The sequence below is a fragment of the Chlorocebus sabaeus genome, chromosome 12, assembly GCF_047675955.1.
Source record: "Chlorocebus sabaeus isolate Y175 chromosome 12, mChlSab1.0.hap1, whole genome shotgun sequence".
NCBI classification, from domain to species: Eukaryota; Metazoa; Chordata; class Mammalia; order Primates; family Cercopithecidae; genus Chlorocebus; species Chlorocebus sabaeus.
Genome location: NC_132915.1, coordinates 61,392,684 through 61,412,864, shown reverse-complemented (window position 1 = coordinate 61,412,864; position 20,181 = coordinate 61,392,684). Strand labels below are relative to the sequence as shown.

At 40.8% G+C, this 20,181-nt stretch overlaps 1 protein-coding gene across 2 annotated transcripts in view; it reads right to left on the bottom strand.

Annotated features, from left to right (window-relative positions):
• ACO1 (aconitase 1) overlaps nucleotides 1–20,181 on the bottom strand; it is a 68,584-nt gene that overhangs the window by 27,232 nt on the left and 21,171 nt on the right. For both annotated transcript variants that reach the window (XR_012094822.1, XM_007969031.3), the window contains exons 2-9: nucleotides 19,364–19,482; nucleotides 17,530–17,698; nucleotides 15,999–16,136; nucleotides 6,414–6,483; nucleotides 6,100–6,283; nucleotides 5,422–5,561; nucleotides 3,564–3,735; nucleotides 903–1,003 (exon numbers count right to left, since the gene is read on the bottom strand). Coding sequence is in view for 1 of the 2 variants with exons in the window: in XM_007969031.3 (XP_007967222.2) it covers nucleotides 903–1,003; nucleotides 3,564–3,735; nucleotides 5,422–5,561; nucleotides 6,100–6,283; nucleotides 6,414–6,483; nucleotides 15,999–16,136; nucleotides 17,530–17,698; nucleotides 19,364–19,478 (1,089 nt within the window). In the remaining variant the exon portion in view is untranslated. The remainder of the gene's footprint in view (nucleotides 1–902; nucleotides 1,004–3,563; nucleotides 3,736–5,421; nucleotides 5,562–6,099; nucleotides 6,284–6,413; nucleotides 6,484–15,998; nucleotides 16,137–17,529; nucleotides 17,699–19,363; nucleotides 19,483–20,181) is intronic.

Below are 20,181 nucleotides of genomic sequence, written 5' to 3'. Positions count from 1 at the left end.
AGGCAGCCTTGCCATCTCTCAGAAAGAACAGGGTGGGTGCTGCAGAGGCCCAGTGTCCTCCACTCACCCATCCTTGGAGGCAGCTCATCGCACTTTGTATGGCTAAGTTAGGTTGAAGGTGGGTTATCTATTGAAATCATACATAAACCATTACACTTCTAAGGTGATTTGGGAGGGATGCAGCCATTAAGTTATCAATGCCAGGAAATGGGCCTTAGTCTAATTGAATATTTCCTTTCCTCAATGTAATAAGAAACCAAACAAGGGTCGCAGGTCTAGTTTACCTTGTGGTCTAGAAAAATGTGGATTCAGTTTACTGACATGTTTGTACCTTCACTTCTTTCTAGGTCTATAATAATGATGGTTTAGCCTTTAAACAGCTCTTGTTCCACTAGTGAAGTCTTTTTATTTTTCTTTATATTTCAATAGATTTTTGAGGAACAGGTGGTGTTTGGTTACATGAATAAGTTCTTTAGTGGTGATTTCTGAGATTTTGGTGCATCCAACACCTGAGTAGTGTACATCGTACCCAATGTGTAATCTTTATCCTTCACCTCCCTCCCACCCTTTCCCCTGAGTCCCCAAAGTCCATTGTATCATTTTTATTCCTTTAGCAGTCTTTCAGTGGTCTTCCACATTAAGAGGCATGAATCAGTAGTTCAAATGGGGGGGACACTTAACTTACAATGATTAAGCCAGTAGAAATGTAAGAAGTTATATTATTCTGTTATGTTTACAATTTCCTTATCCTTCTGGTTTTTCAACCTTTTAACAGTCTGTTCTCTTGTAATGCCTTGGCGGTGACTAATTTCCTACCAGTGCATTCCCCCGAGAAAAAACACAACTAAAATCGCAGGCTTGCGGAAGAGGAAATACATGCGCAGTGGAAGGCACTCTCATACCTGGGTGAAGTCTGGGTCTTGAGAAGGGTCATTGAAATCTCGAAACATTCCTACAGCCTGAAGATATTTTTTAATGTACTTTACTTTGTCTTCATCACGACCTAAAAGGCATTTTAAGGAGTAACAAGTAACATAGGTTAGTATTTCCTGGTTGAAGTTTATAAACTGATACTTCCATCAGCAATTATGTAAGTATGCAACATACGCCACACTTACATATATACCAACAGCTCTGTCGATTTTTCGGCTTCCACGCTAATGGTTTAACTCTCCCCCTGATGCTGCTTTTTATTAGGGGCCGTTAATGAATGTGCTGTTCCTATCAAAATGACTGTTTTCTGAAAAAGATTCTGGTTCTATCTCTAGATAACCCCCCTCCTTTTTGGGTATAGCCTTTAATTAGGAGAATCTTACGCCTGAGCTAATTGTGAAAGCACGCCTATGCATTTGCCTTCAACTGGCCACAAAGACTCAGCATTCCACATAATTTTACTGTTAAAATTAAAACCCATCCCAACCCCACCCGAAACCACTGGCTACTGAGCACTTTCTGGGCACTGTGCCCTAAACATTTTAAATGTATCACCTCAATCTCTAATCCTTTATCATAGTCTTATGATACAATTATTATTCCCATTTATAGATGAGGAAATGGTGGCTCAAGAAGACTAAGTAACTTTCTCATGTAACACAGCCAGTAAACGGTAGAACCAAAATCCAAACCTGAGCTTGACCCAGAAGTTCAAAGTCTTAACTCATGATGCTACATCACCAGGAATATGACCTTGAGCCCTTTGCTATTTAGCTCTTATCGAGATCCCGGTGTAGGAGATAATACTCATGAAGTATGACCAACGGACATGCCGTCCACAATTTCTCTGATGGTTAGAAACAGAAGGCTTGATCCTTTGGCCTACCACTGATGAGAATTTTTTGTTTGCTTGTTTTAGCTGAATTGTAAACGTCATTAGCTCTCAGCACAGACCTCATGAAAGACAGCTGTATGAGCTTCACTAATGTATTTGTATCCTGACCTGTTGTTGAGCCCGCTGTTCACTACACCCCATGCCACGCTCCTCAGGAAGATGAACAGGAGAAAAGTCTCTTAGGGTTTACTGTGAGAAAGGGCTACACTCTTCTGAAGCAATATGTTTGTTTCAGTTTAATAGATGTTACAAATTTGGCACTGGATCACCAAGAAGTATAATGGCCACCTGCAGCACCACGGGAACTAATGAGTTAACCTTCCCTCTAGATCCATCTCACAGCTTTTGCCCCACTATCCAGCACACTATCCCTTCTCTTCTTTAGGTTAATTCCCTCAATTATTTATTCTGTTCTTTTAGTTCTTTATCTTTTTCACTTAAAATCCTTTGGGGGAACAAGGATGTATTAATCAATTTCAGTGTGCTTATATTTAATAAAAACTTTTTTTAAATAAACTTTTTCATCACAATCTTTGCTATTTCTAGAGGAATTTCCTCAGGCTATGGGAGAAGACTAAGATTTATTTGGAGTCTGTAAGATTCTCATGAAACCCTTCCCGTGGCTGTCCCTTCACTTCATCCAGACATCTGCGCAAGCACCTCTGGAGTACTTCAGCCACCTCCCCTTTTTCATTATCACATCACACTTACACATTTGTTCACCTGTTCACCGTCCTCCCCCCTCATTAGAAAGTAAGCTACCTGACGGCAGGGACTTTATTTTATAATCTTGTTCACTGCCATATCTTTCGGAACTAGACCAGATATTGATAATTTGCTAAATGAATGACTGAAGAGTTAATGTTATTAAATCGAGAAACACATTTTAAAGCTTTCTCAAAGTTAAAAGTCAACTTTCTAAAAATACAGAGTTAAAGATCTGTCAATGATTTAAAATGCCTTCATATGCAGCCTCTCATTTCTTTTCTTTCTTTTTTTTTTTTTTTGAGACAGTCTTTCTCTGTTGCCTAGCCTGGAGTGCAGTGGTGCGAGATCAGCTCACCACAACCTCCGCCTCCTGGGAGTTTCACCGCGTTGGCCAGGCTGGTCTTGAACTCCTGACCTCAGGTGATCTGCCTGTCTTGGCCTCCGAAACTGGTGGGATTACAGGAGTGAGCTACCATGCCTGGCCTCATTTCATTTTTTGGACATCCCTGAGAGGGGTGTTGCAGAGTGCTGTTCCTGTTTGGAGCCAGGCAGTTGCAGGGTTGGCTTCTGACTCTGCTATTTATTAGCCTTGGGGATGAACACTTCTCTGATCCTCAGTTTTCTCTAATGTTAATTAACTAGTCAATCAACCTACCCTACAGATTTGTAAAGAGGTTGACAGCAAATACATACCAGGTGCCTGGTACACAGCAAGTACCCAACAGACAACAGTAACCATTACTAAGATCACTTGTTTAATGTCAAAAAAACTAGTAGTAGAGGACCAGTATAAATATCCAGGCTTCTGTAATCTCTGAGCTCTTTCTATTGGCCATACCATCTCTATCTCATATTAACTCCTTAAATCCCAAAAACCCATTTTGACTCCATGGAGAAAAAAAATATATATATGTGTAACTGTAACCCAGTGCCTTCTGTTGGGTAGAGGCAGAAGGCAGTGCTCAGATTCTCAGTGTTTCATCGAACTTTTACAAAGAGCCCTGTGCTTTCAGGGCCCTTCACTTACCTGTTTGCACCAGGTATGTGATACTAACTTCGTCAACTGGGAAAAAGGCAGCAGTTGCTCCATACTCTGGACACATGTTAGCAATTGTAGCTCGGTCAGCAATGGACAACTGGGCTACTCCTGGCCCGAAGAACTCGACAAATCTGCCCACTACCCCAACCTGGCGGAGGTGCTAAGCAGCAGAAACAACAGAGAAGTTGGAGATCTGACGGCCCACATTCAAAATGCAGAACTACCATCTTGCACTTCTTATAAACTAGTCTTGTCAGTAAACCCAAAAAATACATTAGCCCAACACATTTGTGATCACTTTCAAAACTTAAAAAGCAATGCCAACTAAATGCAACATGGTATCCTGGATTGAATTCTGGAGCAGAAAAGGGAAATTACTGAAAAAACTGGTAAAGCCTGTAGTTAAGAGTACCACACCAATGTTAATTTCTTAGTTTTGATAAATGTGCCGTGGTTATTTAAGATGTTAACATTATGGGAAGCTGGGAGAAAGACAACAGGAATTCTCTGTACTCTTTGTACTAACTCTCCTATAAATCTAAGATGATGTCAAATAGTTCTTATTTATAAAGACAGTGTGCCCAAAATACAAATGATATTAAGAAAAATATTTCAAAATGAGAAACATTCTCTTTCCCTCTCCAATGAGATCATTGGAAGCATCTGGAAGTGTTACATATTAAATTCTTTCAACCTAAATAACTACTTACACTAGTTAAGAAAATAACTTTTCAAAGGCATAATGAACAAAATTCATGCTACAAGTATAAGTCAAATGTAATCAAAAGATCCCCATATCTTTTCCACACAAGGCACCAGCCAGGAGTGAGGCCACAGTGACTGACTTAGCTCTGCATAAAGCCAGTTTCTAGCCACAACCACATAGATGGGCTCTTTTGGTTATATGGGATTCTGCCAAATTTTGTGAGGAAGTCCTGTAGTATTCCACATCTGAAGAACAGTACAGTGCACAGACATTTGTGATAAGCTATGGTATTCAAATAAATCCAATTCCAAATTTCACAAAAATTAAATCAAACAGAAATGTGTTTTGCACTTTAACAATAGCGTGTCCATGCAAAAGACCCCAGCCTCCAAACTATAAAAGCAGAAAAAATTATGTTTGTGATCATTAAAAACCATTGCTTTTCCAAGCGTCTTCCAAAATGAAATGGTCTTCTTTTTACAAAACAAGTAAATCACAGAAAAAGATGATCTTCTCTAACAGCTACAGAAAAAGCCTAATACTTTCCAGCTTGGTGACATATGTAATGTCACCAATAATGTAACTTATAATACAGAGAAGAGAATTTAAAAAGTAAAACTCTATTCATGGAACTACCTTGCTATTTGCATAAAAGGAAGAACCATGTGGAAAACATGTAGTGAAAGCATACACGCATGCACAGGAATGATTCTTACAACCTCAGGATAGTGATTATTTCTGGAAATGGGGAATGTGGCTTTAGCCACAGATATTACATATTATTTCTTTAAAAACACAGAGAGCTCTGAAGCAACTATGACAAAATGGTATCATCTGTTAAATCTAGGTGGTGGGCATATGAATGCCATCTTAATTTCTGTATCATTGAACTGTTTCACAGTTTAAAAATTTTCCTTTAAGAAAAAGATCAATGCAGCAATACTAGAAGAAAATAAACATAATTATCTAAACTTAACAAAGAATACTCCCCTTACCTCCTTTCCTTTTAAAATCATCAACCTGGTTTCCTAGCATTGCTAGAGCACTTGGAAACCAAAAAAGATTCCATTATTTATTCCCTCCATTGGAAAGCTATACTTGCGACTTTCCAAGACCACAGAAGAGGTTGCATATTGTTACCTTGGTAATGGTGAGCACGATGTCAGTGGATGTTACCAGAGGGTGGGGCTTCCCCATCAGCCTATAGCCAATCACCTGAGGAAGCACCATACTGATTGGCTGACCCAGCATGACAGCTTCTGCTTCAATACCACCAACACCTGCAATGAACGGCATGACCGGAAAAATGCTTTCATCACTCCTTACTCTATGTCTCAGGTATAAACTGAGTGACATTACAGGTAATAAACCCAGTTACAATGTTTAATTGGTACAGAGTTATGTTTCTATAAAGAACAGTTGTTTTTTCTCTATTTTCCTTTATAGAATTTTTAAACAAGTGTTTCTCAAAGCATGGTCCCTCAAACACCTGTATCAAAATCCCCTTGGTGCCACATGCAAAGAAGAGTAAGCTTTGGGAGTCTCTGTTTTTAACACTCCAGGTGATTTTCATGTATGCTAAATGTCCCTAACCCCTTGCTCCTGTTCATTCTTCCAAGTATAATTACTGAGTGCCTGCTAGGTGCAAAGTGATTCTCTGGGCACTGGAAAAACACCAGTGACAAAACTGACAAAAATACCTCTCAGAAACTTGTGGTCATGTAAATTCATGTTACTGAGATGTAATAGACTCAAAGTGAATTAAAGTGCATGCTCCCAAACAGCATATATGGAATAGAAACCTGGAAGAACACTCACCCCAACCAAGAATGCCCAAGCCATCAATCATGGTAGTGTGCGAGTCTGTGCCCACGAGGCTGTCTGGGTAATAATATCCATCCTGATCAAATACCACTCTTGCCAAATATTCCAAATTCACCTGGTGGATGATTCCTGAGCCGGGGGGAATAATCCTCATGTTGTGAAAAGCCTGGGAACCCCACTGGGATTGACAAATGGAAAGAACACTATGAACACGTGAAGTACTTCTACTCAGCCCATCTTCTTGGCATCTCTCCCTCGTACCCCACATACAAAGAAAACCAAACAATGGAACCAGACCCTGCCCATACCTTTAAAAATTCAAATCGCTCTCTATTTCTTTCAAATTCCAGGTCTTGATTCTTCTGTAAACTGTCTGCCCTGTCGGAGAGAAAAATTAAATGTATACAATTTGAGGCTTAACATGTTAGTGGTCAAATTTATTGGTGGTGAAGAAACAAAATGGAATTGCATCTCCTTGCTTGCTGAGTGATAATTTCACTCGTGACTACTTACAGCGTGGAATAGGAGAGGTAACTAGTGAAAGTAAAAAGAGTAATTATTGTTTGGTTCAAGTGATTCCTACAAGGCCTTTAAATATGGTAGGCAGAAAACATGGAACTGAATTCAAGTTAAAACTAATCTAATCATAGCCTGACTCTTAGGAACAGACTCAAGACATTATATGACAACAGCAGCTTGGACATTTAAAGAACTCTTGTTTCTATACTCCTCATTCATGACCTCATTATAACACCTCTCTGACCTGGGCTGTGTCTGGTTGGCATTTTCATCTCTATGTTGGGAGACAGAAAACTAGCAATGCTGACAGGATCCGTACCTTACAGAATCACAATCTCCTGTGTGTAGGACCAAGGTTTATGAGGAAGATGGTGTCACCTGATAACGTCTGTGAACCACAGATTATACGCTAAGATTTACTCAAGGTCATTCAGTCCATCAGGACAACATAGGGCACCAGGATGATTTTCTAGGATTTTAAAAATCAAACTGCATTGTTTTGAGTCAAGGTAGAATAAGTCAAAGTCACAAGATCGCAGATTCAGCACACAGAATGTGCTTGTAAATTGTGTATCATAGGATTCAGTGAACACAGGAAAGGCTAGTAAAATTCATAGCTAAGACCAAAGTCAGACTTCATTAATTAATGAAGTACTGGATAACTACTTTCTAGTATCCAGTAGTTAACACTTATTGACGCTACCAGGAGCCAGCAACTATTCTAAATGCTTTATGTTAATTTTCTCATTCAGTCTCCATAATATCCCTTTGAGTCAGGTACAACAAATAGCCACATTTTTCAAGTGGGGAAACTGAGACACGGAGAGGTTAACAAACTTGCTCAGGACCACAGAAACTAGTAAATGGTGGAACTGGGATTGAAACCCAGGCTGTCTGACTCCCAAGTTGACACAATCCTTTAATCCCTATACCACACAGCCTTCCTGTCATAGTTACAGAGACGGTGGCAGTAATGGTGGCAGTGGTAGTACCACCACCACAGTAACAGCAAGAGCTAAAAGGCAACATTACGTTGGATGTAATGGATGCTCAGAGCTTTACACATGTGAACTCATCATCACAACCCCTCACGTAAATGCTACTGTCATCCTCAGTGTCCGGAAGCAGCAGCTGAGGCACAGAAAGGTTAAAATTGTCCGAAGTTAGATGATAACACAGTACTGTTATCTAAGCCGAGGTCTGACTTGCCCCGGGGCTTTCTGCTTTGACCATGATGCTCTGTTTCTCACCCACTCTGATCATCCACCCTCCCAGAGCCTGCCATGTGCTACATGCTGAAAATGCAATGGTGCGAAAGCTGCGTGCTCACTGCCCACTGCCGCACTGAGTTTGGTGAGAGGGCAACTGCAGAAGCATGTAATCATCACTGCCTGGTATGGGAAGCACAGGGTGCCATGGGAGCACTCGGAATGGGCCATGAACTCAGCCAGCGGTGGGGGTTGAGGGGACCGGAATGCTTTCCAGAAGGACATGGTATCAATGTAGTCTGAAGGATGACGGTAAGTCAGCCTGAGCAAGATGGTCAGGCACTCCTTGGGGGAAAAAAGGACTGGAAGCACATGTTATTTACCTCATAGAAAACACATTTGGAGCCGGGCACAGTGGCTCATGCCTGTAATCCCAGCACTTTGGGAGGCTGAGGTGGGCAGATCACGAGGTAAGGAGTTCAAGACCAGGTGGGCCAACATGGTGAAACCCCGTCACTACTAAAAATACAAAAATTAGCCAGGCATGGTGGCATGCGTCTGCAATCCCAGTTACTCAGGAGGCTGAGGCAGGAGAATCACTTGAACCTGGGAGGCGGAGGTTGCAGTGAGCTGAGATCACGCCACTGCACTCCAGCCTGGGTGACAGAGCGAGACTCTGTCTCAAAAAAAAAAAAAAAAAGAAAAAAGAAAAAGAAAACATAGTTGGCTACTACACTGACTTTTTTTTTATCTTGATATCAGTATTCTCCAAGACAAGTGTTGGTTGCTTTAATAGGATCATTTCCAGAGACTGCCTCACAGGGGTCTACAAACCAGCCCATGGGCCAAATGTGGCCCAATGCCCAGATATGCTTGGCCCTCAAATGAAGGATGATTTTTACATTTCTAAAGGGCTGGGGTGTTGGGGGGGAAGAATATGTGACAGAGACAGCATGTGGCCAGCAAAGTCTAAAGTATTTGCTATTGGCCCTTTCTAGAAAAAGTCTGCAGATCCCTGCCTGAGTGAATGAGTGTCTGTGAATGTGTGTACATGTTCGAGAAGAGCAAAAGACAGAAAGGAGGGACCCCAGGATAGCAGAACAAGGCAGGACACCTGCACTGACACCGGCATCAGCAGACTCTGTGGATCCTGTGGATGAGACACAGCTACTCCTCAAGGTCCTCATCTCGACCTTCTCAATAGAATGCTGAGTGCTCCATCCCTCCAGTTCCCACCTGTCTCTACATCCAGATCTACGTTTCCAGTGTGTTTTGGGCATGCGCATCAAGAATACTTCAGGCACCACAAACTCAGCGGGTCAAACCCTGATGCTGGGCTTTCTTTCCTAAATCTGTTCCTCTTCCCTGTCTGTCCATATCTAATGAGCTCTTTTCCCACCACTTAGTACCTATAGCTATCAAGGTATTTATTCCAGAAATAGCCTCCCAACTAGCTGCCCTGTGAGGCCATTCAATCTACGTTTGGTATGGTCACCTGAATCATTTCTAAAATATAAATCATCACAAACCAGTTTGAATCGACCAATGGCTTCCCATTTTCTAATAAAGTAAAAATTCCTTGTCTTAAAAACCCAAGTCCTTCAACCTGACCTCAGCCATCCTTTATAAGCTCTCTCCTAGCCTCCAGTCCAAGCTCTCAGCTTCAGCCACACTGTAGTCAGCATGCTCTTCTCCACCCCCACTTTCCTCATGCCTTTGCATGCTCTATTTGCTCTGAGTGGAAGGTCTTTTCCAGCTCTTCTCTCCTTGGTAAACAGGCTTCAGGATCCAGATCAGGTGACACTCCTTGAAAAACCTGCAGACTCCCCAGATCAGGATGATTTGCCCCTTCTCCGTGGTGACTACACTTACCAACTGCATGAAAGCTGTGTGTTCACTAATTTCTCTCCCCTTCTAAATTATAACCTGTTTCTGGAATAAATACTGGCACGTAATAGATCTGCTAAATGGATTTAATTTTTTTTTTTAAAAAAGCATCTCTGACATTGATTTCTAGCACTACAGGTGAGATTATAACCACATGTGGCCCCTGCCTCTCCTCCCCATCTCTTTTGCTATACTGTGAGCACTTATGGACTGCTAGTCATTGTCCCTGATCTTCTACCCTCCAGCACCAGAAGGATGACAGAGCTTCTCACAGCAGAAGCATGACTGATGATTGATGCGGGAACGTTTACCCTGGAAAATGCTGGGGGTATCAGTTTGATGGAAGCAACATGTTCATAGGACGTGCAGAAGCCAGAAATGCTTAGACTGTTTCATGATACAGTAATTCCAGGTAAAACCCTATTTACTCAGGAAAACAAAACATCTATTATATGGAGCTTGGCTCAATTAGCCTAGTTCTAGTTACTGGAATGAATAAATAGACCTAGCATTCAGAATTTTCTACCACTCAGAACTTTCCTAAATTAGTCTAATCTAGTGAGCTTTTAATAAGGTCTCTAAATGTGAATGGCCTCACAGACTAAAGAGGAAATTTCTTAGTTACTTAATTTGAATTCAGAATTGAATGTAGTTCAGTTTCTGAGAATTACATTTAATGGAGCTCCAGAAATTCACAGACAGTATTAACATAGAGATAGTTTTCACATCAATGAAATCTGGTCAGAAACTGTTATGAAATTCTTTTTTTTTTTTTTTGAGACTGAGTCTTGGTGTGTCGCCCAGACTGGAGTGCAGTGGTGCAATCTCGGCTCACTGCAAGCTCTGCCTCCTGGGTTCACGCCATTCCCCAGCCTCAGCCTCCCAAGTAGCTGGGACTACAGGCGCCCAGTACCACACAGGCTTATTTTTGTATTTTTAGTAAAGACAAGGGGCTTCACCATGTTAGCCAGGATGGTCTCAATCTCCTGACCTTGTGATCCGCCCGCGTCGGCCTCCCAAAGTGCTGGGATTACAGGCGTGAGCTGCCGTGCCCGGCCACTGTTATGAAATTCTTGTTGAAGGAACAACAACAAAAAAAGGTGAGGTAACTTTGTAAAATATCACAATAATGTGTTAAAACTTCAACGTCTAAAGAGGGTGTGAAGCTAATTAGTATTATTCAAACTAGGCAAAGAGCTTATAAACATTTAACTGAGATATTTACCACTCTACCACACTGTAACCAGTTTTTCTCACTCATTTCTAGAAACAGAGCTGGAAATTAGCCCACAGCACACAGTTTCACAGAGTTGAGACATCACATTTAATTCCTTACAAAAATGAGGAGAGAGATCATGAGGTTAAACTGCAAAAACCACAACTCAAGAAATAAAACCAAAATACCAGCAATAAAAACACTTCTAAAAGAAATGTTCTTTTTTTTTTTTTGAGATGGAATCTCACTCTGTCACCAGACTGGAGTGCAGTGGCACAATCTCGGTTCACTGCAACCTCCACCTCCCAGATTCAAGCGATTCCCCTGCCTCAGCCTCCTGAGTAGCTGGGACTACAGGCACGCACCACCATGCCCGGCTAATTTTTTGTATTTTAGTAGAGACATGGTTTTACCATGTTGGACAGGATGTTCTTGATCTCCTGACCTCGTGATCTGCCTGCCTCAGCCTCCCAAAGTGCTGGGATTACAGGCACGAGCCACCACACCCGGCCAGTATTCGCTCTAATTTTATATATATATGTGGGTTTGCTAGATTTGGTTATCAATCCAGGTCAAAGCTCACCCTTGGATTTTGCTGTTTTTGTTTTCAGTACATGACGTAAATGGAAAAGGTCTATAAAAAACTGAAACCACAGTTGATTAGAGTCAAGGTCTAAAAACAAAAAAAAATTACAGTGAACTTGGTGATGACCCAAGTTTAAGATGTATTAACAGCAATGAGCTCTTTGAATTTTGAGTCAATAGAGTTTAGACATGAAAACTATATTACAATTCTGTCTCTACCTGTACTTTCACCTTCTAGGCGAGCGAAATGAAGGTAAACCCATCAACATTAATGAAAGTCTCCAAGAAAGATGAAATTGGGCATGAATTTATGGCTACTTTCATAACTTCTGAAGTGGGTCTTTATCCTATCTCAAACAGGATAACATTTTATGCATATATTTTAAACTCTCCATTTGAAACCAAAACATTAAATGAGTTCACGTGATTTAGAAAAAAAGGAAGGTGGGAGAAGACATATTGCCTTAGGAGAGGTTCAGAGTCCAAAGGAAAGGGAAGAGCTGGTGAGTACATGGTCTGTTCCAAGAACCATCAATCAATTCAGGGGACAAAGTAGATTTCTCTTTATCCTGAATTTATCTGGTTTGGATGTTAGCAATATTAACTGGAGAAAGACCATTTTCTAAATTTATTTTGAGGCTGCCTGGAACTCAGTTACATCCCCAGAGAAGCAAATAAAGGTGTTTTTGTTTCCCTTTGAGTGATTTCATATTCTTAAATGACTTAATTATAAAAATAATAGCTTCTTATTAGGAAAATGAAGACAGTTACAATCCCGGAGATAACTGCTTTGCAACTTGGCACCCTTTCCAATCTTTTAATTCCTGCATCATTTTCCACGTAGCTTACGTCACTCTACATATGCAATGTAGCATCTGGCTCGTTGAGCTACAATGTGATCATGTTCCAAGTGTTATTAAAGACTTCATAAAACTCTAAAGGTTACCTAATGATTCACTTCAGGGGTATACTATAATTTAATAAGCCATTTTTTGTTGGACATTTAGAATGTTTCTAGGCTTCATTTATAAATAATACTTTAATAAACATTATAGGCCATTAAGCTTTCTCTGAAGTCAGCTATTCAGATTAGCTAGATGTAGTGGTGCATGCCTGTGATCACAGCTACTCGGAAGGCTGAGGTGTGAGGATTGCTTAAGCCCAGGAGGTCAAGGCTGCAGTGAACTGTGATCACGTCACCCTGGTCTAGGGAACAGAGTGAGACCGTGTCTCGAAAAATAAATAAATAAATAAATAAAAGATATAAAGGGTATGCTTGGAAGTAGAAATTCCAGGACAAAGGATACAGAAATTTCTAAGGTCTTAACATATATTGCTTTAATCCTCATTTCTAATTTATAGTGCTATCAGCAGTGTATAAAATGTCTCCCTTATAATACCTTCATAATTAATGTTTATTTTCTAATGTCAACTATATTGATAAGAAAATGACATCTCAAATATTTACTTTTTTATTACTTGTGAGATTGAAAAGCCTTTATATACTGTTTACTACCATCTGCATTTCCTTTTATTATGACATGTCCACTTCTCTTTGCCCATTTATCTTCAGGGACCTATTATTTTCCTAAATGGATTACAGATACTCCATTTATTAAGTATATTAACAGTTTGCCATATTTTTCAAGTTATTTTCTCTTAACTTTGAAGTAACTAAATCTATAGCTTTTTTCCTTGTTTCATTCGTTGCTTCTAAATTTAGTCTCATCAAGACATCTGATACACACAGATTTCCTTCTCAAACTTTTAAACATTCATAAGAACTGCTCCCTCCACTAATCAGTTTCTAGCACTGTATGTGGAAAAGTTATTTCTTTTCCCACTGATAGTTGTTTTGACAACTTTAGGTAGTCATACTTCTAGGTTAAGATAATAGCCTCTTAAAAACACCTGATTGCCCTCCCTGTATCAAAACCCTTGCTGTGTAACCTTGCAGTTACTTCCACTGAAGATGGGTGAACTATATTTCCCCATCCCAGCTTTGGGCTCAACCCTGTGATTTGCTTTGATCAGTGGCACCGTGAACAGAAGTGATGCTGTGCTGGTCCTTAGCTAGGCCTTAGAGATACTGTGTGTTTCTACTTGCCCGCTTGAGTCTCTGTGGTCACAAGACAGCGGCTTTCTCCTTTAGCCTGGACCCCAAAAGAAACACACATGGAACAGAGTTGTCCCGGTTGCCCCGCAGATGTATGGTTCAGTGTAAGCTGCCAACCTGGCTACTGCAGGGCAAAGCAGAGCTGCCCAACTGTGCTCACTAGGTCAGCTGACCTCCCAAACAACTAGAAGACGTGTAAGAAATAAATTCTGATTGTTGCCTGCTGCTGAGATTCTGGGGTTATACAGCAATAGCTGATTTTTTTACACCTATCTCTACATTGAAATCTTCGTGGTTTTGGCTGGTACAAATTCTGCCTTTTGGAGAAAAGGACAAATGGTAGAGTTTCTTCTGACTTCATTCCCATCTGTCGATTACCATTTTGATCCAAAGGGCAAAGATGACTAGATTCTTTTTTTTTTTTTTTCAAGTTTAACTTCATCAGGTACTCTTTGTTTTTTGAGACAGAGTCTTGCTCTGTCGCCCAGGCTGGAGTGCAGTCGCGCTATCTCTGCTCACTGCAAGCTCCGCCTCCTGGGTTCACGCCATTCTCCTGCCTCAGCCTCCCAAGTAGCTGGGACTACAGGCACCTGCCGCCATACCTGGCTAATTTTTTTGTATTTTCAGTAGAGATGGGGTTTCACCATGTTCGCCAGGATGGTCTTGATCTGACCTCGTGATCCGCCCGCCTTGGCCTCCCAAAGTGATGGGATTACAGGTGTGAGTCACCATGTCCAGCCATCAGGTACTTTTATAGGCCCTATCAAATCACTAAGTGCTTCTCTTAGATTCTATTTTCTATGCTTTTTTGTATATCTTACAAAAGACTGGGGCTATATAACAATGTTTAACATCCTGATGCCATTTTAACCCAAAGACTCACTCCCAACATGTCCAACTTAAAGCAAAGGCTTTTGGAGATTGAGAGTTAGGGATAAAAGCTCATTAAAATAAACTGAGTCAGGAAAATTGACCATCACTACTTGGCTCCTAATCTCACAAAACTTAGTCTTCTCTTCATTGGGCTAGGATTACAAATGGTACATATATTTTGATTAAGAAGTATTCACTTTTAAAGTTTAAGAGGCCAGGCCTAAGTTGCTAGTTCACAACTACAAATTCACATGTTCAGTTCTCTTCTTTGTAAAACATTTTCTTTCTTTCTTTCTTTCTTTAATTTTTTTTTAAGACAAGGTCTTGCTCTGTCACCCAACTGGTATGCACGGCCTAACCTCCTGGGCTCAGGTGATCCTCCTGCCTCAGCCTCCTAAGTAGCTGGGACCACACAGGCACACACCACCACACGTGGCTAATTTTTAAAAAGTTATTTGTAGAGATGTGGTCGTCCTAAGTTGCCCAGGCTGGTATCAAACTCCTAGGCTCAAGCGATCCTCCTGCCTCAGCCTTCCAAAGTGCTGGGTTTACAGGCATGAGCCACTGCACGTGGCCAATGAAGATATTTTAATATGCACACCTTTGGATGCCAAGGATGTGGGGATGGATTTAAAAAAACAAAAACAACAACAAAAAACCTATCCTCAGAGTTGTTTAGTTTTTCCCCACCTAAAGGTGTTAGACCATTAGGTGTCTATATCAGGCTTACTAAGATTCTCACTAAATTGAAGAATAATTTCAAGGTCACTCAGTTTAGGACACTAAATGCCTATTTATCTGCTCAGCTCTTGCATTCAGGGAGCTGAGAGTCTATTTACCAAGGCAACTCAAGTGACAATTTCCCTTCAAGGGCTACAGGCCCACTCAGGACACTAAATCATCTGGCAAACTGAAGAACAGGGAGCTTCGTAGGCTGGAAAGTAAAGGATTCCTAACAGAATAAAATATAAGCTGGCCTTAAAGGACAGGTAAGATTTGGCAGGAAGAGAGAAGAGGATATCCCAAACAAAAAAAGAAACACAGAGAAAGAAAGGAATAGGCATTATGGAAACCCACGTGGAGAGGCAGAGATTGCTAGATATGCAACAGTTACTTGGGATCAAAAAAGGAATAAGGTTCCAGTGGATGAAAAAGCTCAAACATATACTTGCATTGACATATACTTGTGTTGACAAGCTCTCAAGGCAGAACTTCATGTGGGTGTGTTTTCACCCCGACTTCAAGCCAGACTGAAATGCAGGCTGCTCCCACCCAAGAAGTAAAAACAAATAAAAAAAAGATTAAAAAAAAATCCACCCACTCTTCCCCCTAAAACATCTTTACTGCAAAATCTGTATGAAGTTTAAGTTTTTCAGAAGATATCTTTTAAAGATTTTCTTCTTTAACTACATATACACATTTTAAAAAGATTCGTATTCAAAGACTTTGCACAAAGCAGAACACTCAGGTATTCGTTTTAATCTCTCACCTTCTGTTGAAATCAACCTGGATGGAATGATCTATTACAAGATCAGCAGGACAGACAGGGTTTATTTTCTCTGGATCTCCTCCTAACTTTTTCACAGCATCACGCATTGCAGCAAAGTCAACCACAGCGGGCACACCCCTAAGAGAAGAAAGAGAATAATGCAGAAAATAAGCCTTAAATGTGTGTAACTGGATTTTTCACCTTTTGCCTCCATTGATAATATTGACGAGGCCTTCCCTCATCAGAGGAGCTAACAATGGGTGAGACTTAGAAAAGTGAAAGTTTCTAAGCATATTTCCTCAGGCAGAAATCACATAGACAGTAAGTACCATGACTGGGTGGTCTCTCTATGTACAATGTTATCACTGTATTAAATTTAATAACAGCTATGGTCTAAATAGAGCAACGATGGGAAAGTTGGCACTTAACAACCCTGGAACTCTTACTGCTATGAGTGCTTCCCATTCACATGGTGGCTAGACAAAGACCTGGAGAAGACATTCAGATCACACCCTCAACTTTGACCAGATTTCAAGGAATGGATATAATTCAGAAAAGTTGGCTGTGAATCAAATTCATGTTAAATGAATCTTTCTCTCTTTTTTGCTTAAAAGTATAACGTTTTGGTGCTCTTCCTCTAGAAAAATGAAATTGGGTCTCTAGAAGCAGTAAAATAGCATCACTTACAAATGGAAATATAGCATCTCAACAAAGATGCTGCAATGGGGAGCAAGGATACCTAAAACTAGCAGGATGAGAACTGAGGCTTAACAGTTATGGTCAAGATTTGTGATGTGAGCTACAACATCTCCCCTTGGCAGACAGCACATCAGTGTTTCAAGTACAAGTGTCTGACACCTGGTTTCCTGGGCAATACAATGCGGGAGAGAAAAGATTCCAAGATGGCTCTATTCCATGCTATTTCTTTCTTTCTTTTTTTTTTTTTTGAGACGGAGTTTCACTGTTGCCCAGGCTGGAGTGTAGTGGCGTGATCTCAGCTCACTGCAAGCTCCGCCTCCCGGGTTCACGCCATTCTCCTGCCTCAGCCTCCCGAGTAGCTGGGACTACAGGCACCCGCCACCACGCCCGGCTAATTTTTTTGGATTTTTAGTAGAGATGGGGTTTCACTGTGTTAGGCAGGATGGTCTCGATCTCCTGACCTTGTGATCCGCCCACCTCAGCCTCCCAGAGTGCTGGGATTGCAAGCGTGAGCCACCACACCCGGCCCTCCATGCTATTTCTTTGACCTTTCCCTAGAATACTCAGGACTAGGATCTTTAAGAGCAAGGATAATGATCCTTGCCATTAGAAAAGGTGGGGTGTCTCAGTTTGTCTGAGACAATCCTGGTTACCTCTTGCTTCTGGGGGCAATGACCCCCCCTCCTTAGCTTTCAAAAGTGTCTGGATATGGGTATATGGGTGATAAATTATATAGTGATTGCACAGTGTTTTTGTTTGTTTAAAAGAAAACTTTTTTGAAAGGCTAACGAGGGAGGCAGAGAAGAGGAGAGTGAAGTGACATTAGGCTCACGTAAAGTCCTGTAGGATGACACGAGCAGGCTTAAATGGCACTTCTATGTTCTCATGCTGCATGACATTCCAGTGCAGAATATTTTCAATATCGTGTTTCTTCACCAAAAACTCATCACAATTCCGAATGGCTGCTTCCAGAAGAACTCTGATGGAAAATGGTAAGCGCCCTAAGAGTTAAGGAGAAAGCAAGACAAAATAAACAAAATTCATGAGACAACTTAGGAGCACTCTTTAAGGCTAATCTCTATATAGTTGATACGAGGCATCAGACTATTGTTCCACAAATAAAGAGGGTAAAGTGACCAACAGTTTAAAAGACATGGATATTTAATGGGTTGAAGAGATATTCAGGGCTGGGCATGGTGGCTCATGCCTGTAATCCCAGCACTGTGGGAGGCTGAGGTGGGCAGATCACGAGGTCAAGAGATCAAGACCATCCTGGCCAACATAGTGAAACTCCATCTCTACTAAAAGTACAAAACTTAGCTGGGCATGGTGGTGTGTGCCTGTAGTCCCGGCTACTGGGGAGGCTGAGGCAAGAGAATTGCTTGAACACAGGAGGCAGAAGTTGCAGTGAGCCGAGATCCACGCCACTGCACTCCAGCCTGGTGACAGAGCGAGACTCTGTTTCAAAAAAAAAAAAAAAAGAGATATTCAGTGGTAGAAAACACCACAGACGAGGCCAAAATAAAACATTATTCTTTGATATTAAATGGTTGTCTTGTCCTGATTCCAACAACAGAAAGTTTCCCTTAAGTCATCCCATCTCACCATCAGTCTAGATTTTTATTGTATTACGTATTTTGTTTGTTTTTGAGACAGGGTCTCAGTCTATCACCCAGACTGGAGTATAGTGGTGTGATCACAGTTCACTGCAGCCTCAAACTCCCTGGCTCAAGTGATTCTCCCACCTCAGCCTCCTAAATACCTGGGACTATAGGTAAGCACCACCACACCCAGCTAAATTTTTTTGTATTTTTTGTGGAGACAGGGTTTCACTATGTTGCCCAGGCTAGTCTTGAGCTCCTGGACTCAAGGGATTGCCTGCTTTGGCCTCCTGAAGTGCAGGGATTACAGGCATGAGCCACCACATCCAGCCTATGTTAAATGTTAACAAGTAATGTATATTTATACATGTACATATACACAGAGTAATAGTTCTTATGAAAACTAATGCTCAAGAAATGAGAAAATAACCCCTTTACAATCGTTGTATTTAAGACCAAAGTATATGTACATACATCTTTCAAAGGAAACAAAACCCTAAACCCTATGCAGCATAGCCAGTGGTAACTGGAGTTCCTAAAACAATATTAATTCATAAGAAAAATGGTTTTGTTTACTTATAAAAGTTCCATTTTGATATGTGAACATTACTAAGCAATACTATCTGGAAATGTTATCTGGAAAAGACAGTGCAAAGGCAGAAAAAGGACGGAATTTGGAAGAAAAAAGACTGTGTTCTTGTCCTGCTTGTCTACAACCCACATACTTGTGATCTGAGCATGTGTCATTGATTCTTGGGCCTTAACTTCCTCAGGACCTCTTATATTTTATAAACATGACCCCAAAGGGTTGTTATTCAGATTAAATGCTATGATACAAATGTATACTCTATAAAGTGTTATATAAATGTTAAATGTATGTAATCATTATTACCTACTTAAATTTGACTAATGTAGGAAAGGCATGTGTGTACTTGTGCACTTAACCCAAGAACATTCAACCATTCTCTCCTACTCCCTCTTCAAACTCTCCTGAAGTATAATTAATTACATAGCCTAATCATTGTGCAAATGAGATTCCAATTGCTATCATAGCCATGTACCTACCATATCTTGGATCCTCCAATTTATTCAAATTGAAGAATTTCTTTCCTGGTTGTACAGGATCCAGCGGCTCAGCAAGGTGTGCAAATGGGTTGCTCATGATGACTGATGGCCACATATTCCTGAAAAGAAAAGAGAACATTTAAACTCTTCTTTTGAAGCTGGACCTCATTTATACTGACAAGCATTTACCCTTTTCAACAATTTCAGTACACACTCACTTAAAGAAATCATTTGTTATCTTTTTGAAGTAGGAGGGTAGTGGAAGGTAAATGAATACAAGAATGATATTCTTAGCAAGTAAAATGGGCTTGTGAAAAGTTACCGTGAATGCTAGCCTTCACCTCTCAAGACAGCATAAAAATCCAAACTTCTTTTGCCTTATTTCTATAACTTTCCAACATTCTTCCACTGGCAGGAAGAAGTGAAATGAAGGACACATCTCATGGTCAATCTTGAATATATGAACAGACCTCTAAGCTGGTCTCATGTCCTGCATGGCAAGAGGTTACAAGCCCATAGTAGGTGACACTATGCAATTGTATAAAACTTGAACTTTAGAAGTGGGGAGTTAAGAGCAGTCATTTTCTGGTACTGTCCTGTGAATTTCCTGTTGTAACAATCTCTGCAGCATTTTGAATATACTTGAATGTCATAGTTAGAAGTCTTCCCGATTCATTTTTGCAGATGGTGGCAATGGTGCATTGACATCGGGGAATGTTTAAAGCAGGGGTCCCCAAGTCCCAGACGGCAGACCAGTATCAGTCCGTGACCTGTTAGGAGCCAGGCCATATAGCAGGAGGTGAGCAGCAGGCAGGTGA